At 44.5% G+C, this 25,939-nt stretch overlaps 1 protein-coding gene across 5 annotated transcripts in view; it reads right to left on the bottom strand.

Moving 5' to 3' along the window:
- Window positions 1-1,559: 1,559 nt before the first annotated feature.
- EXPH5 (exophilin 5) overlaps window positions 1,560-25,939 on the bottom strand; it is a 76,423-nt gene continuing 52,043 nt past the window's right edge. For 3 of the 5 annotated variants that reach the window (XM_060604604.3, XM_060604606.3, XM_060604607.3), the window contains 3 exons: window positions 19,058-19,106; window positions 11,177-11,312; window positions 1,560-7,192 (listed from right to left, as the gene is read on the bottom strand). In XM_060604604.3, coding sequence (XP_060460587.3) covers window positions 1,806-7,192; window positions 11,177-11,312; window positions 19,058-19,106 — 5,572 coding nt within the window. In that variant the 3' untranslated portion in view covers window positions 1,560-1,805. The remainder of the gene's footprint in view (window positions 7,193-11,176; window positions 11,313-19,057; window positions 19,107-25,939) is intronic. The other 2 variants (XM_060604605.3, XM_060604608.3) reach the window with 1 other exon arrangement.

Here is a 25,939-nt window from a genome sequence, read left to right as displayed (position 1 = left end):
TCCGGGCAAAGCAATGGTTACGAGGATAATAATAATATAGTTCTTTCTTGCATTTCTATCAGTTCCAGATCTCGGTTTGCTTCACCAGCACTACCATTATCCTTAATTTACATGGATGAAACAGACTAGGTGAGAAAAATGGAGAATAAAGTTAGGCCAGGAAGCAAATATAAACCAATCAAAATGAAAACCACTCCCACTGACCCTCATAGTATGAAAATCCCGGATGGCATTGCTTTCTGTAGTTCTAGTCAATTATCTTCACTGCCATCTACTGGTGTTGATCCTGTTAGGAGAGAAAGTTCCAGAAGTTCTGCCTGGCAACTAAAGAGTTAGAAATCAAGTTATCAGTATGAGATGTATTTAGCCTAGATAAATTATTGAGAGAATCCTAGCGACAAGCCCTTAGAAGCTCTGCCTTATAATTCCCCATGGGTTTGGTAAATGATCCTGCAAAGAAGACTGAATCCCAGGGCGTCTGATCTGACTCAGCAGCATTTGAGGGGCTTGGCCAGTGCTCCCACTTGATATTCATGACAAGAACATGCACAGAAAAAAAAAAAAGTGTTCTATCCTGCAAATAAAAATAGAGAAACGGATTGTCCTGGAGAAATGAGAAAAACCAGCCGAGGAGAAAGCTGCAGTGAGGATAAGCCAGTCTCGTGACAGACGTCCACGTACCTGCAGGCCCAGTCATGCTCCCTTCCTAAGCACAGTCTGTGGCCAAGCCACCTTCTGCACCAGCATGTTGCCTAGTCTGAGTCTCATCGACTAGATTAAAATTCAGCCCTTAGGGATGCCTGGGTGGCTCAGTGGGTTAAGCGTCCAACTTCGGCTCAGGCAGTGATCTCATGGTTCCTAAGGTGGAGCCCTGCATCGGGCTCTGGGCTGACAGCTCAGAGCCTGGAGCCTGCTTCAGATTCTTTGTCTCTCTCTCTCTCTGCCCCTCCCCCGCTTGCACTCTCTCTCTCAAAAATAAATAAACGTTAAAAAAATTTTTTTTTTTAATTCAGTCCTTAACAAGTCACCCAGACCGTACCAACGTCTTCAAAGGTATTGCCAGGAGTACTCATATTTTTTGGTTTGAAAGGGATTCAGCTCCTCTTCTGTAACCTCAACAAATACATCAAACATCTGCTCCCTGGCTTCACTATGGATATAACACCATGCCCTTGTGAAAATTTCCTTATCTTTGTTTGAAAGAAAGAAAAAAAAACCCTAATCCTTCTAAATGCTGATGAGTCAAACAGGATGATAATATTTACTCCATTGTCATCATCCCTACATTTTTTTTAATGTCCTGAATATAGGGCATGGATTGGAAGAGGCCATACAGAATTTTCTGGTTGTCCTGGGTAATTAATAAGTTTTGTGTACGCCTGGGACACTAGGGTTATAAATGACAGTGAAAGGTGTAAAAAAAAGTTAGGGAGAAAGTAAAGCAGAAAGCCAAAATTGGATAGTGAATTAGAGATGAAGTGGAGGGAGGGGAGAAAGGCTCAGAATGAATATATATATATATATATATATATAATATATATATATATATATATAAAACGGCAGAGAACCCCCCCCCCCCAAAACAAGAATTCATTTGTTCTAGAATTTAGGAAGCATATAATGCTTATATATGTTTATATATTATAGAGTGGGGGGAAAAAAAGAGAATCTGGGTAGTTTCAGAGCAGGTGCTGCCCACACTAGATCTTTTTTATATGTGTCCTTCTCAAGGGCATACACATGTACACTTGATTTCCATTACAAACTTTTGGTGGAAAGGTTATATGCATGTTACTGAAGAAGCCTCACAGTTCTGACTCTTTGTCATTTTCATCCAGATAGTACTCGTCATCCGTGGTTGTGTCCGTGTCACAATCTGAGTCTACTGGAGTCTTTTCATAGATACAAAGTGGTGCGCCTGGAGATAAGGCATCTTCCGGCATCTGGCCGCTAGGAGAATCTGAGCTTGGTAGCTCTGTTGGCTGAGGATGGTTAATTACATCATCTTTCAGGAAGCCGGGGTTCTTAAGAAAACTTGGTTTCCATAATCTTCCTTGTGTGAGTGACCTCTTTACATTCTCCAAGAAAGCCAACTGTTGTTCTTTCCCAAAAATTCCATAGTCAATAGGTCTAGATATAGATGTTGCAAACTTGGGCCCCATTTTTGTTCTGCCGCCACCCAAAGTCCGGTTTTCATTTCCATCACAGGAGGAAAGCTCAGAAAAGGATCTGAATCTTCGACTGTATCCGCTGTTGCCAGAGAATTCATCCCCGAGGGTCAGTTCACTCAGGGCATTGTCAATAGAAGTGCTCTCAGAAAAATGGCGCCCCCTGACCTTTGGAGGATGACTTTTGCGTACCAGATCGCCGTGCACATTGATGCTTTTTAAACTGTTTGAACGATAGGGGTGCAGTTCAGGTCCCCACTCCAGAGATGAAGCACTTCTTTGTTGTTGCTGATAACTGGCCAATGGAATGCTTACTCTAGATTTCTCTGTAGGCTCCAAAGGAAAAGGAAGGTTTATTCTTCTCTGATGGTCAGAGAAGTCTGCTTCCCCGAGGTTGGGGAATGTGGGTTGGGCCAAAGTTCTTGACTCTCTTTCCAAAGTCTGAGCTGCTGTTACATCTTGAGACTTCTCATACTTTGGTGATGATTCTGAGATATTTTTAGCCCCATTCTGCTGTAGCTGTGAAATGCTGTTAGACTTCGGATTGCTTAAGTGTGTGGAAGCTTCTCTACTGGGTATTACAGGAACCTGGAGAGAGTTCTCTGACTTTTCCACATCCGTTATATCGCAACTCAACCTGCTTTCATTTCTGGACTCTATGGACTTTGGAGTAGGCTCAGGGGACTGCAGGTTGCACTCGGCCGTGCCAAGAGATAAGCTGCCAAAGCCAGAACTGTTCCCACTTTGGGGGAAGATAGTAGCTACGTGTCTTCTGGGGCTTAAATCTTTAGCTGGGAATTTTCTGCTTGCTTTGGACATGGCTGCCAATCTGTGTTTAACTACGGATCTGTTTTTCCCTTTTTCTGGGTCATCCAAGCTGGTTTTCTGTTTACTGTTTCCTCCAGGAAATGAAGGTTGATCCCATGCCAACTTTAGCATTTCATCTTCAGCCTTGCTGTTCTCTGTCATGCTTATCTCCTGACTCCTTGGAGGTAGCTCTCTGGGTTCAGACTGCAAACTATCTAAATCTGGTTCACCTGAACAAGTCCCTTCAAAAAGCTGTAGTTTATGCAAAGCTGGAGTAAGAGCAAAGACTTGGCTTTCCAAGTCAGAAAGTGGTTTACTAGTCTCTTTTTGGAAATCTGTTCCAATTTCCCCTCTTACTTGACTAGGCTGCAATCCATTGGAACTGCCGTCCGCGATCTCTCTCGGAAGGCCTTCTCCAGTTCCAGGAGCTGTGATGGCTATCCTAGTACCTACACATTCCCCGGAACTTCTTCCATTTTGGGAACTTCCAACATTCTCTTCTGAATGGGCTGGGAGATTAGAAGGACCACTGTTGCCCGATTTACTGGATTGCTGACAGTTTTCAGCTTTCTCTTCTGTAACTTTTTTTTCCTGAAGCATTGATGAAGGAGGCAGAGTTTCGCTTTGTGATCTTTTCCCTCTCTCTTTTCTGCTCTCTGAATCACCTAGGGGTGTTTTAGCGAAGTTATCTGGGGAAATCCCTCCAGTTTTAGATTCTCGTTTATGAAGAGAAACACGTGCCTCAGTAGAATCCACTTCCTGTAATGTTGGTTCTGAGGGCCAAAGGCTTGGTAATTGTGAAACGGTCATATTTTCACTGGTGTGAGAAAGACAGTGGGTCTTCTCCTGAGCAGAGGTGACCAGCATCTTTAGACCTTCAGATGAAGGCGTTCCTGACTGCTCTTGGGTAGAATAATTTAGCTTTTCTTTCTCAAAAGCATTGGGAAAGGTTTCAGTCTCCACTTTAGTTGATTCCGTAAGTGAATCGATATATCGTGTATACTTTTCAAGAATGTTAGAGAATTTTTTGCTGTATTTCCTTGGTAGAGTGTAATATACTGAAACCACCTCAAGACATTTTACATTATCTTCATCGCCAGAAACAGAAAACGTACTAGTGGTCTTAAATTTACGTAACGTTTTCCCACTTTCTTTTCTTGATGCGTCTGAAGAGAAAGGCAGAGGGTCTTCGTTTGAAAGGGAAAATAGGCCTGTCCCGGAGGCAGCAATTTTACCATCCTTTTCAGTGCATTCTGGAAAGTATTGCTTTTGGTGGTGTCTTTTTGGCCAAGACAAATCGCTAACAGGTGAATTATTTTCCAGAGGGCTAATGATCGCCTCCCAAGGTTTTAGTGTTACAGCAGAATCATCTGTGTTTGAGACCAAGCATTCTTCTCTTTTGTCTCTCCCATCTGAGGCATCTGGTACCCCTGAGGGACATGACACGGCCCTCTTGATGAGGAACGGAAGTGGTCCTTTTCTAACAGAAGCAAACCCAATGTTTTTCAGGTTTGTCACCTTCTCTGTGGCTTCAGGTGCTACTGGGACCGAGTCTGACACTGCTTTGGAACATTTGCTTTCTGACTCAGAAGAAGTGGGACCGAATTTGTTCAATGTATACTTCCCTGCTGGGTGTTCCACATTATTTTTGACTTGGAATGGAAGTGGTTCATTCCTACACGGAGAAGCCATTATCTTACTTTCCGACTTCCTGTTATTGATGAGAAATCTGGCTGATTTCGTTGGTGAGGTGCAGGAAGTCGTGTGAACTTCAGGAGGCTTGGAATTGCTTTGATTCATCTCCACGGAGCTACTGTTATCACTGGTGGGTGCTGATCTCCTTTCCATTTTGCTTAACTTCTCCAGAGAGGCTATGCGTCGCCTTACTTTTCCTTTTCCTTTCCCATCCTTGAAAGGAGAGGGAGAACGCCATTTGGCAACATCAACTGCCTCATTGTGTACAAGTACACACTCATCGTTACGTTTTGGGTGTTCTGAGGGGCTTAGGGCAAACTGATCACTTTGGTCCTTGCTATCATTGTCCTTTTGTGCTCTTTCTCCCGGAGATGGATCCTTGCCCGAAGGACTTTTCCTGGAGAACACTGTTGTTGAAGGAATCGCCGGAGTGTCAAGGAAAGAATTATTCGATGGTGAGGAGCCAGGTAGTATACCCGATGACAGATCTGAAGAATCGCGTGGGATCTTACGACGAGCAGCTGGTTTGCTACAGTTGGTGGAAGGACTTGTGGTACCTTGTTCTTCCTTGGTATCTGAAATAGCAGGCTTTTCTGCAGACTGTGCCTTTTGACCATCAGCAGGTCCAGAGCTCCAGTGGTTATTTTTAATAATGCCTGAAATAGCTTCAGTACTTGCTCTTACTTCCTGGTGACAACCTTGATCTGGGCTGGGCCAAGACGCTGTTGTGCGTTCCTGAACGAAAGCAAGGGAAGTTGCTGAGCCAAGTTTTCTGTCCCCCGTGTGATTCTTATCTTTTTTAAGTTCATTGGAACGCTCTCTGTGTGATATATGAATTTTGGGGCTCTCTTTCCTGGAAATGACTCCAGGTGACCTCTTTGAACTTACTGTGGTAGATGCATTAAAAGCAAACACTTTGCCCTCGGCTGAGTCCTGGGAGAGGGGATTTTGAACATCAGAGGCATGGTTAGAGGTTACTGTCTGTGAGACCGGTTGGGGGACTTCACTTGTCATGTGTGTCCGGTCCATCTTGTGTAGTTGTTTGTCTTCTTCCCGAAGAGATTCCTTCAAGACTTTCTCCTTAGTCACTTGTGTGACCAAGATACTGGGTGGGCTTTCAGTAAGAGGTGGAGAATCGACCGAATCGCTCTTGGTCACAGTGACTTCCGTATAGCTTTTTATTGGCAGAGAGGCAGGCTTAATTTTGTGCACAGCAACTGTGGGATCCTGAAAGCTCGGCCTCTGAGGGTTCCCTCTGTCATCGGGAATCGGGGGGAAGGAGGTGTTGAATGAGGATGCTAGAGTCGTCTGAGTATTTCCAAACGAGTAAGGTTCTTTGTCCAGGTGTACTTCTGTAGGAGGACCACCCTGTTGGCATGCTGACCTGCCAGATGTGCTGTGATAGCTGGGACCCGTCCCAGGGCAAACGTTTGGCATGCTGAAATGAGTCGTCTGGCTCTCATTGCCTCGCGACACCTCCGTGCTCTCCAGTGTGGTTGTCTGAGAGTCAAACTGCCAGAGATGTGGCTCTTCATGACCTCTGAAAATATTTGTTTTGTAACCAGGAGAAAACGGTCCCCAGTGTTGAGAGTGAATGCTATGGCTGTGACCAGCTGACACTTCCATGGATATCATTTCGGAGTCTCTGTGAGAAGTGAATGGATGCCTACTTTGAGGGAAGTCAGACCAGAAAGAATGTTCTTCGTGTTGGCCCCAAAGAGGACTTTGTTTAAATCTCTGTTCCCTGTTTCGTCCAAAGGTATTGCTAGAGAAAGATCTAGCAAATGGGTGTTCTTGATGGTAGAATGGCAGATTTTCTGAGTTCTCAAATGGGTCAGGACTCATTGCATTATCCATGTAGGTGTCTAAATGAACACCTTGGTAAACACTCTGCGAACGGTAAAATTCGTATCTCCTATTCTCCTGAAAACACCTGGGATACACATACTGGTCAGCAGAGTCAATCTCCATCGGTGAAGGTGCCCCCAGGAATTCTTCGTGGCTCTGCCTACCTCCGGAAGTATCTGATCTATTCCATATAATGGATGATAAAGGAGTTCTCTTGGGGCTCTGCTGGTGTCTTGGTGGTATAAATCCACTCTTGTTCTGAGTTATTGTTGGAAAATGTAAGCTTCTTGTTGTGAAATATATTGTAGCCGGTGAAGTTGATGGCTGCCTGCTGTCGAAACACAGAGAAGTACTACCGAAGCTATTCTTTTGCACGTAATCTTCTTTTGAGAGTCTGGGCTCCCTTGTCCTGTACATATCATAAATTGTTTTTGTTCTAGGAGAAAAGGTTTTAAAACCTTCCCTAGGGGTTCCTGGTCTTAGGATGTCATAGATAGACATATTAGAAGCTCCATTATGGTGGTTTTGGTACCTTCCCGTGATATTTCCGTGCGTGTTCCCCCTGGAGTAAAAATGACTGCACTGTGCTCTTGATCCATAGTTGAGAGGTGCTGTGGTATTCCCTGAGCTTGGACATTGTTCCTGAGCCAGTTTATTATCCAAGTCGTCTAAAACTGAAAGGAGAATATGAGTCAGGTTTGGTTTTTTTTTTTTTTTGTATGAGATTTTACAGTCTAATAATAATGAGTTTTTGAGGTCCTTCTTCAAGAAATAAAATCATTTATTATTTAAAAAAATTTTTTTTAATGTTTATTTTTGAGAGACAGAGAGAGCATGAGTAGGGGAGAGGCAGAGAGAGAGAGAGAGAGAGGAAGACACCAAATCTGAAGCAGGCTCCAGGCTGCGAGCTGTCAGTACAGAGGCCCGATGCAGGGCTTGAACCCACGAACCATGAGATCATGACCCAAGCCAAAATTGGACGCTCACCCGACTGAGCCACCCAGGAGACTCTTTATATAAATGTGGTGACATTAATTTAGATTATGTTTTTAAGAGACTGTGACTTTTACAAGGTTGTGGTAGAAGTTTCTTTTTTCACGCTTTTCCAAATCATACTTTTTCAAAACTAACCTTCCACGATGCCTTAAGAACATAAAGCTACATTTTTGTTTTCTAACCACAACATTTTAATTGTGGTGTTTTTACTTTTTAGCTCATCTTTTGTGTCACTAGGGTAGCTAAGATATTTCCCACCATGCTTACCTCAGAGGACTGCAATAAGAATGAGAGTCTATAAATAACGCGTGATTTCTTAGTTGTACTGTTAAGCAAATGGCACTACTACCAAAAGCTTAAGCAGGTAATTTATAAACACACTTTATAAAATTTATAGGAGCACCCGGGTGGCTCAGTCGGTTAAGCGTCCGACTTTGGCTGAAGTCATGACCTCACAGTTCGTGAGTTCCAGCCCCGCGTTGGGCACTGTGCTGACAGCTCAGAGCCTGGACCCTGCTTCCAATTCTGTGTCTCCCTTCTCTCTGCTCCTCCCCCCACTCATGCTCTAGCTCTCTAAATAAATCAATAAATACATAAATAAATAAAAATTTAAAAAATTTATAAACATTCTTATTTGGATGGATTTGAGCAACATATAAAATTTAGAGTTCTATACAATATTGTTAAATGATATGCTCATGGTCGATTGTTTTTTTCCTGGAAAAATTAAGACCCATTATCACCCCTATAATATTGTACTTTCTATGTGTCAGGCCCAGTTCTAAACACTTAATTTATTAACTCATTAAATCCTCACATAACCTTATAAGATTGGTACTATTACTGTGCTTGTCTTATAAATGAGGAAACTGAGGCATGAACAGATTCCGTTGCTGGGGACACACAGCTAGTAAGTGGATCCAGGCAGTCAGTCTCCTGGGTCTGCACAATGCAGCGCCTGTGCCATAAAAGCTCGCTTTTCATTCTTTCTTTCAGTGAACTATAAAGATGATTTCACTATAAGCTCATAATGTTACAAGGATTTGAAGTCGCTGCCGTTAAGCAATGTTTGCTCCTGTTTCTCTCAATGGCAAGGTCAGAGGGCGGTGTCCATGTCAGAGTTCAGTGACCTCTTCATAACACAGAGGACCTAGGGCAATCTGAGCCCCAGAGATCATGCTTACAAGGACCACAGGTTCTGTGTCTTTGAATTGTGTTTATTTAATCATGTTTGACCTCTTTTCCTCAATAAAAACCTCTCAGAATTTAAATAGAACCATAATTTTTTAAGGTCTCAAGATTCCCTAAGGGCCATCCTATAGTGGATATACTTTACCACATTCATGTTCCAATAAATACAAACACATAGATTATGTGTTTATTGAAGAAATGTTCATTAATGAGAATCAAAAGTTGTCTGAGAAATAAGTTATGGGATTATTTAAGCTGCTGGAGAAGTCATACCTTTCTTCCTCTGTCACATAAAACGATACATTCTCTCCTTGGTTATTTAAAATTATTTGTCATTAAAAAATTTGATTTGGGGGCACCTGGGTGGCTCAGTCGGTTAAGCATCTGACTTCGGCTCAGGTCATGATCTCATGGTTTGTGGGCTCGAGCTCCGCGTCGGGATCTGTGCTGACAGCTCAGAGCCTGGAGCCTGCTTTGGATTCTTTGTGTCTCTCTCTCTGTCCCTCCCGCCTCAAAAGTAAATAAATAATCATTTAAAAATTCTGATTTTTAACTCTGCAGTGACAGAGTCAGTATTTGTGAACGTATGTGGGATGTATCTGCGGACATGTCAACTAGGTTAAGGCAGGTACCGAAGAGAGTTTTGATGTTCTGGATTTTCCCCACCCTATTTTATTTGTAAGCTGGTGCTATTTAAGTATGCACAGCCAGCAGAAGAACTAATCTTGAGCATTAAAGATCTATAACTAAGGAATTCTTCAGGGAATCATCCTGAAATAAAAAAATGAAGGAAGAAAATTATCTCCAGTCTCTGAAATAATTCCATATATCTACACACACAAAAATCAAACAGTGCCAAACCGTAAGGTGAGGCAAAAAGGAAACAAAACTATGTAATGAGTAAAAATCCGTCTTTAAAACAAATTGTAATAAAATGTCTCTGATTTCTGTTCTCTGTTTCCAGCTGTTCGTAGTTTTTTTCCCCTTAAAGTCTTTTGCTGCCTACAAGGGCAACATATATATGGTAAATAACAGAAAATAGAGGAAAGTATAACAAAAGAGGTGAAATCACCTGGAATCCTCCCCAGTTATAACACCTCTTAACATCCCCAGAGAAAGCTTCTAAATTGTTCAAAGCCACTTATAATCCCAAATAGTGCTGTTTTATTCATTACTCTTGAGGTAAAAAAAAAAAAAAAAAAAAAAAAAAAAAAAATCTGTGTTTCCTCTTTATTTTCAGAGAAGACAAATCATTTTTTTTCATTTTGTAAACAGTAGCTCTCCTGTACTAGCGAAAGCTGTGTTTTGGAACAGAGATTTTCCTCTGGGCTTCTTTTCTCTGAAGCAAGTTCTCTGCCAGGAGCCATCTTACTGAAAGGCTGACCCCCTAGCTGGACATCCCTCACTGACCACCCCACCTGTCCCAACTACAGAGCCCTTGCCTTTGCCAATCGGATTTAGTTCCTCGGGGTGAAGCTGGTGAATGACTTCAGAGTTCACTTTTAGATGCCCAGCCTTATTTTTGATACCGAATAACTTATGCAAAGAGAAGCCATGCTTGGGGCACCTGGGTGGTTCAGTCTGTGAAGCGTCTGACCTTGGCTCAGGTCATGGTCTCATGGTTCATGAGTTCAAGCCCCGCATTGGGCTCTGTGCAGAGACTGGAGCCTGCTTCAGATTCTATGTCTCCCTCTCTCTCTGCCCCTCCCCTGCTCACGCTCTCTCCCTCTCTCTCTCTTTCTCAAAAATAAATAATAAACATTAAAAACATTTTAAAAAAAGGAGCTATGCTTATATAATAATAACATTCATGTGCATGTAGTTACTTTTGGAATCTGTTTCAGTCTTTATTGTCATCTGTTGTACAAGACTAATTGTTCAACAACAGATTTCACCACTGTGCCTTTAGGTACTGATTGGGAACAATAAACGTCTGTTAGGAACAGTACTTTATAGACATATTTCCTAAAAAGGCATTTCCTTTTACCGGAGGTTAATATTAAACATTACTCTCACTCCACAGATTTATCAGCCTTGGTCTGGGCATATTTGTTTAGATTATATTCAAATATAAGATTCTTTAATATTTGTGTTAATAGCAGATAACAGGTACACCTGGGTGGCTCCGTTGGTTGAGCATCCCACTCTTGATTTTGGCTCAGGTCATGATCTCACGGTTTGTGAGACTGAGCCCCACAATGGGCCCTGTCCTGTCAGCACACAGCCTGCTTGGGATTCTCTCTCTCCCTCGCTCTCTCTGCTCCTTCCCTACTCTCGCTCTGTCTCTCGAAAATAAATAAATAAACATAAAGCAATACAATAAATAGCATAATGGCCTCCTCTTCAGATAAGGTAAATAAAAGGATTTCAAAAATAAAGTACAGTATATGTTTCGAGCATTTTAATACAAACTGTAATCACTATTTGCTTTAGCGCAGGGAGTCCCAAGGCAGTTCAATGCATAGACTTACCTTGGAAAAACTCGTTTTCCAGCTGTGAAGCATCCCAGGGAGGCATACCACTTCCCTCCCTCATGCCTGCTCGCCCGGGGACAAAGACACTGTCAACCGGTTGATTTTCCACAGGTGAACTGTATATTTTGGCCTGCTAATTTTAAAACAGAAAATGCAAGATTATTTGTGGACCTTCCCTAGCCAGAACACTCACGTGTCTCCGCAAAAATTTCCCAAAACGTAAAGTCTAAGGACCACACATCAATTTTTCTAACACTGCTTTCTCAACGTACAGTGTTTCATTGTTTCTGTCATTTGCAAGTGATCACAAACTTCTCTGTACCTACACTAATGGTTTTTAGTATGAGTCTGCAAGCAATTATTGAGCGTCTGTCTGCCAAACACTCCTACAAACTTACACAGCACCACACAAATCTTAGGGAGCGTCCTGGAAAACAGTGAAGAAATCGACCTCTTGAATTGGGAGTGTGGTCTTCATGGCCCCAGTGGCTGGAATTTTCGATTTAACACCGTCCTCAGGTCTGTCAAGAGCTGGCTACCTGAAGCTTGTAGTGGACCTTAAGATTTGTGAACTTGCATTTAGAGGAAAACAAAAAGTATTTCTATCCATAGCGTTCATGCAGAATGGCAGAACCTCCCGGACAGACATAAGGAACTGATTAACGGTGCTCTCTGAATCAAAGGCGCTACAAAGTATGACCTTATAAATGGTTGGGTTTTTTCTGAAACACCATTGCTGGTTCTACAGGGTTTAGGAGGATGATGTAGAGCTAATGATGTTTTCCTTTCTTTACAGCAACTGTTTATCTTGATATATTTTAATTTTTTAAATTTTTACTTATTTTTGAGAGAGAGAGAGGGAGAGAACGAGTGTGGGGTAAGGGCAGAGAGAGAGGGGGACACAGAATCCAAAGCAGGCTCCAGGCTCTGAGCTGTCGGCACAGAGCCCGACGCAGGGCTCGAACTCACCATGAGATCATGACCTGAGCGGAAGTCAGACGCTTAACTGACCGAGCCACCCAGGCGCCCCCTATCTCGATTTCTCCAAATCTATCACTACCCTACATTCAAGCTTAATTTGTCTCCCTGACCTTGGGGGATTACCCCCTCCCACAGCTTCACCTTCTTTTGCCAAAACACCATTTGCATTTCCTCTGTCACACCATCTCTTCGCCGCTGAGGACTCCGTCTGTAACTCCTTCTGCACCCGGCCCTGAACAAGGCCAGCACTTTCCATTCAGCCACTGTGGTCAGCTCACTCTGCTCCCCAGTCCTTGCTGCTTGGGTGCCTCTTCCCCCCAAGTTTTCTCTTTCCATTTGGTGTTCGCCATTATGTTTCATTTCCCTTGAATGCCCAAGACCAATCTCTAACTTTTCCAAAGCTCCAGCTTTTTTACTTCTCTATCACAGGTCTGTCCAATTCCAAACCCCAGGTTCTCCTGATTTCTATATTCCTCACAATCCAGTATTTTTACTCCTGCTAGTTTTTTCCTCAAGATCTGAGTCATTATGTCTTGTAGGAGCCCTGCCCCAATTTCACTGACTTGTGATTTTCGGTTCTATGTGTAATGGAATATACACAGAGATTTATGAATAGCAGAGAAACAATCCTGTGATAACTTAGGATGTAGATCATTGGATATAACTTAACACACTAATATAAATTCAGAAGTAAACAAATATTAGAGGCAAAACAAAACTACAGTAAGATCCCATTTGGAGGTAATATAACCAGAAACTAATCATTCGTGTGGACTACATGCATCTGATTAAGAGAATGGCCGGCATCAGTGTCTCTCAACCATTTTTAACATCCAAACACACTCCAGATTTCCTCTATCTAGACCAGAATACCTTCCTTTTGGCCCCCTGGATCATATGCCTTTTATAATGCAAATTCGTACATAAGTGAAAAATACTTGGACTGAGGGCTCAGGCGAAAATGAACCTTTCAAAGATGGGAGGGATTATCGCCCACTAGAGACCCTGAATATAACTTCCTTCGGTCATACGTCTGCCCGAATCCTCTGCGTCAAGACCAACACTACTCGTCCAACATGTTAAGGATGTTTCCCCTACATAGAGGTACAAATTATATGACTAAGAGAAAATACAGAGAGTTTGTTTACACTCAATTTTAACTCTGCAAGGGTATTTTTTCCAGTGACAAAATGGTTTAAAAAGTCACTCCTAGGGGCGGCTCAGTTGGTTGAGCTCGACTCTTGATTTTGGCTCAGGTCACGATCCCAGGGTCATGGGATCAAGCCCCACATCAGGCTCTTCGCTGAGCATGGAGCCTGCTTGGGATTCATATGCATTTTCTCTCTCTCCGTCTTTCTCTCTGTCTCTAATGTTAGAAAGAAAAAAGTCATGCTAGGCAACGGTAGGTACCAAACACAGAGACGACTGAACACTATTACTGCTCTATAGATCCCTTTTATTTGAGCTGTATGTGAGTAGTATCATAATTAGTTTTTATTAGCAGCAGCAGCAGCAGCAGCTGGATGGTCTAGGCAACGTGCCTTCTTTCATTATCTTAACCTTCTTTCATTATCTTAACCACCCGATGAAGTTGGTACTATTATTACGACCACTTTGAGAAAAAAGAGGTTTCAAGAGGTCAGGTCAATTGATTCAGGTCACACTGGTGGAGGCAAGGATTTCTTCCCAGTCCGTGAGATTCCAGAGCCCAGGCCGAATCACCTGTCTTTACTGTTACATTAGTTTATTAGCACACTCTATCCTAGCTAGAAGCATCTTCTGAGGCCGCCGGGAAGAGGTTTCCTCTTACCGAGAATGGAGGTAAATCCCTCTGGGGCCCAGAGCACACACAGATCCTCAGTCAGGACTCCACCTTGGACTCAGAACCCTCCTCCGAACCATGTTCCGCGCCACGAAGTTGCCATAACAGATGAAGCCTATTTTCCATTCTAGCCTAGACGAGGAGGTTCAAAACACCTCCATGCAGCAAAATCGGGTTGAAATGCTATTCCAACCTTGAATTCCAGCCATTCCTCTCCCCAACTCTCTTCAAGGGCCCTGTGCTCCAAGTTCACTACACACAGTTCTCTAAAATGTCGTGCCCTTCGTCCTAGACCTCCACGTCTCTGCTCTTATCTCGGCCCTCTCCGCTCTCCTCTCAGGAAATGGCAATGCGCCCTTCAGTGTCCAGCTCATCTCTGTTTCTGCGAGCTCTTCTCCCTGGGAAGAATTAGTTACCATCGTGGTTTTACACCCATCATGGTGCATATTATTATACCCATGATATCCTACGGAAGTGTTGACCTTCTTTCCACTTCTACTTTACCACTAGACCTCTCTCCTTCCTGCCTACCACACATTTCAGTCCCCGCCCTGATCCAAGAAACCAAGCATTTGAAGACAAATGGGTTAGGACCCTGTAAGTGGACCACCTTCTAAAATGACTAGTATTCTCCTCTGTATCCTGTGCACCCAGCATAGCATCCATGTGTAAGTGACTCGCTAGTATTTACTGAGCAGAATTCCAACACCTCTCTTCCTGCCATACCTTTTCCCGCTTCTCCAACCCATTTTTGTACAGTCACTCGATACCACCTATCTTATATTTGAGCAAAATCACCCATTTCTTCCGTTTTCAATATACTTTCAAAATATCCTCTCTCATCAGATCCTTAGAACAAATTTGCAAGTGAGGTAGGGATTATCATTCCCATTCTGCAGATGAAACACTGAATCCTGGATAAGTGCCTTACTTAAGTCATATGAATAATAACTGGTGGCACTGGCTACTCACACTCATGTGATCTGACCCCTAACCCTGTTCTTTATGTTGCTGTTTACGGGTATTTTACTCACGTACACGATCCTTATTTAGCTGATAAACCCTGTGGATAAAAACCTTGCTTTAAGCATTCCATGCCCTCCACGTACATGCAGTTAGGGACTGATTTATGGCAGACCAAGGTGGAAAATTACACGTATGAGATTTCTAGTAAAGATTACAAAAATTGAGACACCAAATATGTACAGTATTAGGACTCGGAAAAGCACATCTAAAGGAAGAAAGCCTAATGGTCAAACACATGAGTTCCACCCAGTTCAAAACCCTACTTCTGCCTCTTAATAGTGGCATAACTTTAGACAAGTTACTTAACCTTTCTCTACCTTCACTTCTTTCTTAGTAAAATGAAGAAATAAGAATGATGATAAGAGTAGCAGCACCCCTCCCCCACTCGTTGGGTGGTGCTGACGATTATGAACTAATCGCTGTAAAACACTTTCGAATGGTGGCCAGCACTTACTGAGTCCTCATTGTTAGTCATCGCTATTTTTCTGGGGTTACAGAGGATTTCCTGGAGGATTCCTGCCAATGCTTATAGTCTAAAGAACTAGAAAAGTGTTGGGCGCCTGGGTGGCTCAGTCGGTTCAGCGACCGACTTCTGCTCAGGTCACAATCTCACGGTTTGTGGGTTCGAGCCGCGCGTCGGGTTCTGTGCTGACAGCTCGGAGCATGGAGCCTGCTTCGGGTTCTGTGTCTCCCTCTCTCTCTGCCCCTCCCCCACTCATGCTCTGTCTCTCCCTGTCTCAGAAATAAATGAACATTAAAAAAAACTTTTTTAAAAAAAGAACTAGAAAAGTGTTCCAAAGAATTAGACACCAGAGTCCGAAAATGCTGGCTTTTAGGATGTCCGTTACATTCTCAAACACGGTGCATAAAAGAGGCTAAGCAAAATGAGGGCTTTTACTCAACCCAATTCACTCTACTGATATTGTCTTCAATCCTGACATGATGAGACAAACAAACCTTCTGTCACAGAGTAACCTTAGACTATCTGAGAACTTCCTAGGGCAGCCAAACCTGTACAACAGCTGTCGGAGCTGAAGCCTGAGCTCAGTGATATTATCAAACGCCTTGGCAAAGCCAACAGATTAATTTTTCAGAGTGTTCCTGAATGTATTCTCTGTTTTCTGGCAAAGGCCAAATCCACCAATGCACCCGCAGCTTAGAAGCACTCATTCATTTCTTCTTTCAATTTCTGAGTGCTCAGATTGTGCCAAGCCATGGGGAGAGGCAGACATGGTCCTGGCCTTAGGGAGCTCATGCTGGCCTGGTGTGCTGAGTACGCGGGCGGTGTGTTGTTGGGGGGGGTGGGGGTGGAAACAGAGCTGGCGTGTCACCTAACATCAGGCCCAGCCAAAATCTGTTCAGAGACGAGGAGTGATCAAGTGGCCAAGGCTATCTGTCTTTGTCTTTTGTCTCAGAAATGGTGACCACTTTGACCCCAGTGTCCTCACCTATAAGGAGATGACTCTCACTGGGGGAGATCTGCTCCCCAGAGAACACTGGCATGTTTTGGAGTTTTTTTTGATGGTCACACTTGAGTGGAGGAGAACTATAGGCATTCCCTACCTGTGAGTTTGAACACACGACGGCCCCGCAACAGAGAAGGACGCGGTCCAAAATGTCAGTAGTGCTGAGGTTGGGAGAAACTCTGAGCTACAAATCTCTAACCTTCTCTCTAGCTCTAAAAATTCCGTTTTTCTGAGAACCTTGGCTGCTGTTAAGCTGATGAAAATGTTTAAATAGCAGCTCTCTGGGGTGCCGGGTGGCTCAGTCAGTTAAGCATCCGACTCTTGGTTTCGGCTCAGGTCATGATCTTGCAGTTCGTGGGTTTGAGCCCCGCATCAGGCTCTGTGGTGGCGTCCCCTGCTCGCTCACGCTCTCTCTCTCTCTCAAAAATAAGTAAACATTAAAAAAACGTTTAAATAGCAGCTTTAAGTGGAAGGTCGTCTAACAATGTAGCACAATCTCCTGTAAAATACCAGAATCCCCTCTGTACCCTTCCTGACAGGCTGCTAACCAAGTGATGGGAAATTTATTACCTAAGCAGCAATGGCCTCAGCAGCAATGGCCAACTTCTAGCCTTTTGCAGGTGAAGGAGATAAGACTTTCATGAATAAGTAATGGAAATCTACACGTCACACAAAACCTTTGCTTTAGACAGTTTCATTATTTTTTCTCTCTGACTTCCTTTTTTAATGTGCCATTTATTTTCAAGAGAAAGAGAGAGAGAGAGAGAGAGAGGGCAAGTGAGGGAGGGGAAGAGAGAGAGAGGGAGACACAGAACAAAGCAGGCTGACAGCACGGAGCCTGATGCCGGGCTCGAACTCATGAACTGCGAGATCATGACCTGAGCTGACGGTTGGACGCTTAACCGACTGAGCCACCCAGGTGCCCCTCTCTCTCCGAATTTTTATAAAAGTTATTAACGGGAGTCAACAATCACTGGCTTCAGTTTCATTTCTTTTCCCAGGTCTTACCCTTTTAGAAGGGCGTGCTTCTGAGTAGTGAAATGGTTAAATGCAAGTAGCAATCAAGAGGGCCAGCAAAAGATAACTTATTAATCCTCAGACTGGATTGTCACATCCTGAGAGTTCCAAATTAGCTCTACTGTTTTCAACCTCCAGGCATTTGCAATTCTTTTTCTTAAATATAATTTATTGTCAAGTTGGCTAACATGCGGTGTATGCAATGTGCTCTTGGTTTTGGGGGTAGATTCCTGCAATTCATTGTTGAGAGTCTCTTAGGACTTTTGCATTTGCATTTGCAATTCTTTTTGGTCCCTCATCTGCTTCAGACCCCAACGCTCTCGAACGATAGAGGGAGGTCAGCTCTGAGTACTTCTCCAAGGAAAAGCATGAGTCCAGAAGCATGCGGGAGCAGGGCTGGAGACATGACCCTTCGGTCCCCTGCTCAGTTAAAGGACAGTCTACCGGTGGTGAGCAACCCTGTGATCATAAGCAAGCAGGGCTTCCGGGCTGACAGAACCCCAGGCATTACTGACTTCTGCCTGTGGACTCCCAGAAACCCAGATCTTCTAACCTCGACTCTACCATTCACCAGTGACCTTGAACATGATCTTCAAGTTCTCTGAACCTCAGTTTCTTCATCTTTCAAATGGGGATAATAATAGTCTACTTTACAGATTTTCTCTGGGGATCAAGCGAAATGATCTACATCAGGTGCCTGGATGATGGCAGCTTCGCAAAGAGAGGGAAGCAGTTATTGGTGCTGGTCATCTGGCCGGGGCTCAAGCATGTAGAGGAGACAGGGCTCATGTTGTCCACAAAGAGGTAGCATTAGGCTGAAGAAGAAAGGGGACTCTCTTTTAAAAGTTTCTGAAATAAAGAAGCCCTGTTTGTAGGTACTCCTCACTAGAATTCTACCATGCTTTTTGGGGAAAAAAAAAAAAAAAAAAAGGCGGGGCACAGGGAGAGAGCGAGAGAAATGTGGGCACTGGTACCAGGACCGCAATAAATTGAAAACTGCCTCTATCCTCCTCCTGCACTCTTGGGGCCTTTCCAACATTCTCTTTCATCGCCCAAACACATGAGTCACACAGTAAGACAGAGGCACGTGAAGATCAAAAGTTAAGACCATGAAAAAGCGAGACACAAAGACTTACAGCTTCTCCATCTTGTAAGCATGTGAACAGATAAACTGAAGTCTAAGCCCTTGGTGGAGGGTTATGTTGGGTCAGTCGCCCCACGTGAACTTGCTCCAGCCAATCCTCGCTTCCACTTTGAACGCAAATGATGTTGTAAGGGTGGCAGTGAACGCCTCTCACGTCTTCCTCTGCCCAGTGCTTTAGGGATATACAGGGGTGGCCCGTGGGAGAGTGTCAGAGATGCCGCTGAGGGGGTGAGTGGTACACGATGGCCTCAGTCCTGGAAACCCACCACAGTTGGGAAACTTTAAACTCCTTAGGAGAAATCTAAGATGTCTAAGGTCAATGTAAAACTGAGCCAAGGAGAAGCCTATTTACATAGGTGGCCAACGAGGGGGCTCATTAAGGCACAATTCCTGAGCGTAGCGTTTCGCTTCTGGTTACTCACCGTAGCGGTTCGCCTCACAGACACCGAAGGTCCTGCATGGCTGTCACATCTGTGGAAAAAATGTGAAATAATTTCTTTGAACAAGTGCCTCGCTTTCACCAGGAGGACAATCAATCAACGGTACTTCTGCCGTGATATCTTGGTATCTTGAGAAGATATATTTCTAATGTCCTTTAGGGAGATACTTCTTGGCTAATGCTTGTTGAAAAAATTTCAGAAACTTTTTCCTATGATTGTTTAGGCTCAACATTTTACATCTTCATGTCAGGCAGCCAAGAAGAAATTACCTAATACCGGATTTGGATTGGAACGCAGCACAAAGACATAAAAACAAAAATAGTTACACGTGTCGAGCGCTTACTATATGTCAGTGTTCTCGGGCTCTACACGCATGTTATCTCATTTCAATACGTCACTCTTTGGAAGGGGATAGTATGACTGCTGTCATTTTACAGAGAAGTTAGAAGACACTGCCTGATGTACACAGTTAGTCATGAGCTTAGAGCCGGCCACAGGCTCATTAAATCCTGAGCACTCCTTCTTAAGTAAGGCACATGGACTCTTCTTGCAAATGGGAAATAGATTTCCGTACATTTTTATTTTAAAGAGAGTCAGGGCCAGACACGACAATTCACAAGGGAATCTTTAGAAAGCAAGCCCTGTAAAGGTGGCTTCTGGATGTTTATTTTTATAAAGATGCCTTATTTGGGGCGCCTGGCTGGCTCAGTCAGTTGCACGTTTGACTTTGGCTCGGGTCATGATCTCAGAGTTTGTGGGTTCGGGCCTGGCATCAGTCTCTGTGCTGACAGCTCAGGGTCTGGAGCCTGCCTCAGATTCTGTGTCTCCCTCTCTCTCTGCCCTCCCCCACTCGTGCTACATGTCTCTCTTTCAAAACTGAATGAACATTTAAAAGAAAAAGGTGCCTTATTTGCTATGAAGCCATCTTGGAAAATAATTATGCTTTTACCGTTTATGTTGCTTCACTCAAATTCAGTAGGTAAAAAATTTACAAGACATGGGTCCCAAACTGAGATCGATTTTAATCTTTTAGATCCATAATCCTGTGCCAAGCGGCGCTCTGCCTGAATTACAGCTCAAGATTTAATAGACGGCAATGATTCACTGTTCTGTACAAGATGAGGTCCTGTCTTCCCCCAAGAGAACAGCAAAGGGAATCAAGAATTAACAAACAAATTGGGACTTCAGGTCAGATCAGTCAAAACTGGCAAGATGCAGTTTTCTTTTATTTGAACTCCTAGCTGCTTCGTGGTTCCCCAGAGTTGGGCATAAAATCTGGGAGGCCAAACAATGTTTATATGTTAAAGATATCCAAATCAAACAGTAGGAAAGAGTAGATACACAAAGAGAAGAAATACAGTTGAACTGGTATGAAAGGTGGAAAACAGCAGGAGGAAGGGCCCAGAGATGGGAAGGAGCCAGGCCGCTTGGGAACTGGAAAGTAATTCAATCTGCCGGAGCCAAGAGAACATACCAGATTGTGAAGACTCTTTCCAGAGCCCTGGGGGCCGCAGTGCCCACAGAGCACCCACGCAGCTCACCAGCCGGGGCAGGGATATTGTCCCCAAGGAGGGCAGGAGGGAGGATGATGTGACCCATAGGATAGCAGGAGCATGACTGGGATGGAGAGCCACCGACGGTGAGGCGAGCTGTGAGTGGGGCGGGGGGTGGGGAGGGGATGCGTGCCCTCCCCCCCGCCCCTCCCCTAATGGTGTGCAAGGCCGAGCGTGGGTGACCTTGTGGATTTGCTGGCCGGGCACAGGACTCAAGTGGCTTGGAGGCACAGAGTCTCTGCACCCACTCCCAGACCCTCCTAAAGGTGAATTCATGTTTCTGCTGTGAACAGCTCTCGCTGGCAGAGTGAATAAAAGCAGCAGTGGGGGGCACCTGGGTGGCTCAGTCGGTGGGGCACCTGACTTTGGCTCAGGTCATGATCTCACAGTCCATGAGTTCGAGCCCCGCATTGGGCTCTGTGCTGACAGCTCGGAGCCTGGAGCCTGTTTCAGATTCTGTGTCTCCCTCTTTCTCTGACCTTCCCTGTTCATGCTCTGTCTCTCTCTGACTCAAAAAAATAAGTAAACGTTAAAAAAAAAAATTTTTTTTAAATAAAAAATAAAAGCAGCAGTGGGGTCACTGGAAGCAAGGCTGGTAAGAGTCCACGGACCCGGCGACTTCATGGGACACGTGGCTACCTCATCTTCTGCATTTGCTCGCAAGCCCTCCTGATGCCCTATCTTCAAGATCTCTCACATCCAACCCCACGTCTCTAGCTCACTCACTCTGCCGACTAAACTATCATTTCTCTCCTAGACTCTTCTCCATCCTTCACACTACCCACAGAGATCTAAAACGCAAATGTGATCATATCAATCCCCTGCTTAGCATCTTACAAGGTATTATCCAAAATCTTCACTTGACACAAGACTCTTTTATCTGATGAGCCTCCTAGACCACCCCTCACCTTTCAAGCCTTATTGCCCCGCCCTCCAGTCATCTGTAGGTACCTATATGCTAGGCTCACCGAATTTATTTCACTTCCATAAAATCTTCTCTTGTCTCTATACCTTTGCAGATACCATTCAGAAATTCTCACTCAGTAGATTAGAGTGTGGCTCAAGAATATTATTTTTAAAGGGGCACCTGGGTGTCTTAGCCAGTTGGTTAAGCATCCAAGTCTTGATTTCGGCTTAGGTCATGATCCCAGGGTCATGAGATCGAGCCCCACACGTTGGACTCTGCACCGAGTGTGGAGCCTGCTTGGGATTCTTTCTCTGTCCCCCTCCCTCTGCCCCTCTCCTGCTCGCTCTCTCTCTCTCTCTCTCTCTCTCTCTCTCTCCCTCTCAAAAACAAACAAGGAAGGGGCGCCTGGGTGGCTCAGTCGGTTAAGCATCCGACTTCAGCTCAGGTCACGATCTCGCAGTCCGTGAGTTCAAGCCCCGCATCGGTCTCTGGGCTGATGGCTCGGAGCCTGGAGCCTGCTTCTGATTGTCTCCCTCTCTCTCTGCCCCTCCCCGTTCATGCTCTGTCTCTCTCTGTCTCAAAAATAAATAAAAAACATTAAAAAAATTAAAAAAAAAAAACAAGGAATATTCTTTTTAAAAACCAGAACCCCAGGTGACTTCCCCCAAATACTGATGGAACACGTTCTAAGCATTGGCCATGGAAGAACTCCATCTGGATGACCATGGGCAAGTCAGACCCTCACGTCCAAAATGGACTTCTGCATGGTCCTCCTGCATGACCACTCCTTCCCATCCAATCAACCAACAGATCCTGTTGATTCAAACTCAGAAATCCCTTTCAAAACCACCCATAGCTCTACATCCCCCCATTTGTACCCCACGTAAGACATTTATCATCTGCTTTGTTTCTGCACTAGTCCTTTTCTTGTCCCTCTCCCTCCAAGTTTTGTTCCAATCCAGTCCATTCTCCATACTTCAGCCAGAGTGATCAGGACAAAGTGCATCACACTACTTCCCTGTTGAACATTTTACATGATTTTTATTTGCTCCCAGGTGAAAGTTCAAGTTCTTCTCTGCATTCGTAAGGCCCTATACCATCTAGTCCCCACACACTTCCCAGCCTCGTCTCTCACCTTTGCATATCCCTCTGCCATGAGGAATCAGCACACCTCTGAGCATGTGCACAGAGTTTGCCCGAAACACTTTTCTACCACCTGTTTGCCCGGATAACTCTTGTCCTTGAACATTTTCCCTGGAAGAGCTTTCCAGGCTCAAGACAATCTAACAAACACACCATACGTGCTCCCAGAGCATGTGGAACAGCCCCCCATCTTAGCACTATTATGTTTCTCTATTTCCTTTTTGTTGTCCTCACAAGACCAAAACCCGGGAAACCAAGGGCTGTAAGCTTTGCTCCTCAGAGCCATGAGCGGTATTCCTTGAGCCCTCTTCGTTGAAGAAATCAGCAAATGTGTTCATTTTTATCCTCATATCTGCCCCTCCTCTTATATTTCTTCCCCACCAACCGACAGCTTCCTAAGTCAGAGAGGAGAGTTCATCTCCATTCTTCCTTCATCTTCACCCGACACATCCAATTACCAGGTTCTCATGATTCCACAATCTAAATCCGTGCACGTATCTGTCTGCCTTTTGCTCTCCTCTGGCCTGCCTCCTTAGTTCAGGCTGCCACTATCTCAGCGCTACCTTACCTGGTCTGACTCGAGCTTTGTCCCCTCAAGTCTGTTCTTGGGGCCGCACCTGGATCACTTTCCCAGCCTTGGCTCTACTGGTATTTCTTTGGGGATACTTAGCAACATTTCTGACCCCTACCTACGAGACACCCTAAGTTCTCACCCTTCAGTTGCGAAAAGCAGAAATGGCTTCGGACATTGCCAAATGTCTTTTGTGGGGCAAAATTGCCCCTGACTGAGAAGCGCCGAGCTGAAGTGATCTTTCTAAAGTGACGATCTGATTATGTCATTCCTCTGTTTAACAGCTATCAGTGGGTAAAATATACATGTGTACCTGCACACCTGCATGGAATACACCAAAATATTTTAGTGTTTGTCCAGGTCAGTAGGTCGTGGGTGACTTTATATATATGAAATATATAGATACATATATATGAAAAATGCCATTACTGGCAAAAGTGATTAATGGCTTCCCACTGTCTACAGGATCAAGTCCAAGCTTCTTAGCCCTCCACATCCTTAGCACTGCTGGGCCCTGTGTTCTGGCCTCTACCGGCCTCTCACTCCACCTCTCACGGGTCTTACCTTATACCAGGGCACTGAACCTCAACCACCTACATGAGTTTCTACTTTGTCCAGTCTCTACACCTTGGCTGTGTCAGTCTTTCTGCCCAGTGCAACCTCCCGACTCTTAATTACCTAGCTCAGTCCTATATGTCCGTTCACAATTGGCTCTCCTCTTGCAGGAAGGCTTCTGGTCCTCCAGTCTGAGTTAAGCGCTTCTCCTACACGATCTCACGGCAGGAATACCACGCGCCTTCCCTCGCACTCACCATATTGCACCGTCATCTCTGGTGAATCGGCTGCCACCCAGGCTGCAGTTAGGCTGGACGGTATCCCCGTGTGAACTCCACAGGGCATCCCTTTCTCAAGATACTTTCAGCCATTTTCCAGAAAACTGCCGTGGGAAAGACATGAGCCCACGATGTCCCACCATGTCCCAGAGTTCAGTGCCGCAACTCACACCCAACCACATGCAGGATTCTGGCGTCCCCTCCTAGCCTGAAGTTCTCCGGGCAGGGACTTTGCCTTAGTTTCACAATTTTATCTCCAGCACTAACCACAGTACGTGATCCAGAGTAAGACTTTGATAAAAGCCCCATAAAAAAACAGAAGAGAAACCATCACCTGGGCTAGCAATACCCTTGCCAGGAGTTCCGACAACCCTTATTACCACAGCGGAACAGGAAGCTCTACCGCTGTGGTTTCCAAACCCGACTGAGCATCCAAATATCCTGGAGAATCTAAAATCAGTAAATAAATAAAGCTCCCTGTGCCCCATGGCAGCCCTTCCGAATCAGGATCTCAGATTTGGGGATCTGAAGATCTGTCATTATTTTTAAATTGTTGATGAGATTATAATAATGATCAGCTGAATCACCTGAACCGCGGGCCACCCAGACTGAAACCCAAAACCACTCCCCTTGTCCTGCCTCGTGTCATCAGAACGCTGCCGTCTACCTGTGGAGACCACACCTGGCTTCACCGAAGGAGCATTTCCCAAGAAGGATCTTGCTCCCTCTGACTACTCCTTTCCATCGAGGTGTCTGAGATTTTTGTATCTTCAAACTCAGGCATTTGTAGTGAGTAAGAGGCTCAATAAATAAATGAATGAATGAATAAAACAACCAGAACCCAGGGGGAAAAAATACCATCTGCCTTTTCTTTTTTGCACATTTTAATTTTTTTTAATGTTTTTATTTATTTTTGAGAGAGACAGAGCATGAGTGGGGGAGGGGCAGAGAGAGAGAGGGAGACACAGAATCCGAAGCAGGATCCAGTCTCCGAGCTGTCGGCACAGAGCCCGATGCGGGGCTCGAACCCACGAGCCATGAGGTCATGACCTGAGCCGATGTCGGATGCTTACCTGACTGAGCCCCCTAGGCGCCCCTCATCTGCCTTTTCAACTTTCCAAAATAGTATCTGAATGTCTTGCTTATGTAATGCGAGGTTGCAGCCGGAGCGCCCAAACTGGGTACACCCTGTGCATCAGGCAAATTTGGGCATGTCTGAGGAGGAGCGAGGTGTATTCACCAAAGCTGCTTGCATCTCAAGGGGAAAAAAGAACCTTCCTGAAGTCCCAGGGTAATGGGCAGGCGCTCACATCCGACTCTTGATTTCAGCTTAGGTCATGATCTCACAGTTTGTGGGTTCGAGCCCCGCATCGGGCTCTGACAGCATGGAGCCTGCTTGGGATTCTCTCTCTCCCTCTCTCTCTGCCCTCCCCCTACTCGTGCTCTCTCTCCATCTCAAAATAAATAAATAAACTTAAAAAAATAATAATGGGATAATTTGGGAAACACATATATCCGAGAGAAGAAACTAGTCATATCTGAAGCAGAAATGGCAAAACTTTTTGCCTTTTTGTTACTCCATTAAGTCACTATGTTCCCATGGCTTTTTACCACTGATATTAGAACATTAAAGCTTCAATATATCATATACTTCTACTGGCTGGGCCTTTCTTTTTCTTTTAAGTTTATTTATTTATTTTTGAGAGAAACAGAGACAGTGTGAGTGGGGAGGGGCAGAGAGAGAGAGAGAGAGAGAGAGAGAGAGAGAGAGAGAGAGAGAAGGAATTCCAAGAAGGCTTTGCACTGTCAGCACAGAGCCCGATGCAGGTCTTGAACTCACAAACTGTGAGATCATGA

The sequence above is a fragment of the Panthera onca genome, chromosome D1 (assembly GCF_046562875.1).
Source record: "Panthera onca isolate mPanOnc1 chromosome D1, mPanOnc1 haplotype 2, whole genome shotgun sequence".
Taxonomy (NCBI): domain Eukaryota; kingdom Metazoa; phylum Chordata; class Mammalia; order Carnivora; family Felidae; genus Panthera; species Panthera onca.
The sequence above is the reverse complement of the archived record's forward strand: the minus strand, read 5'-3'. Positions and strand labels throughout refer to the sequence as shown.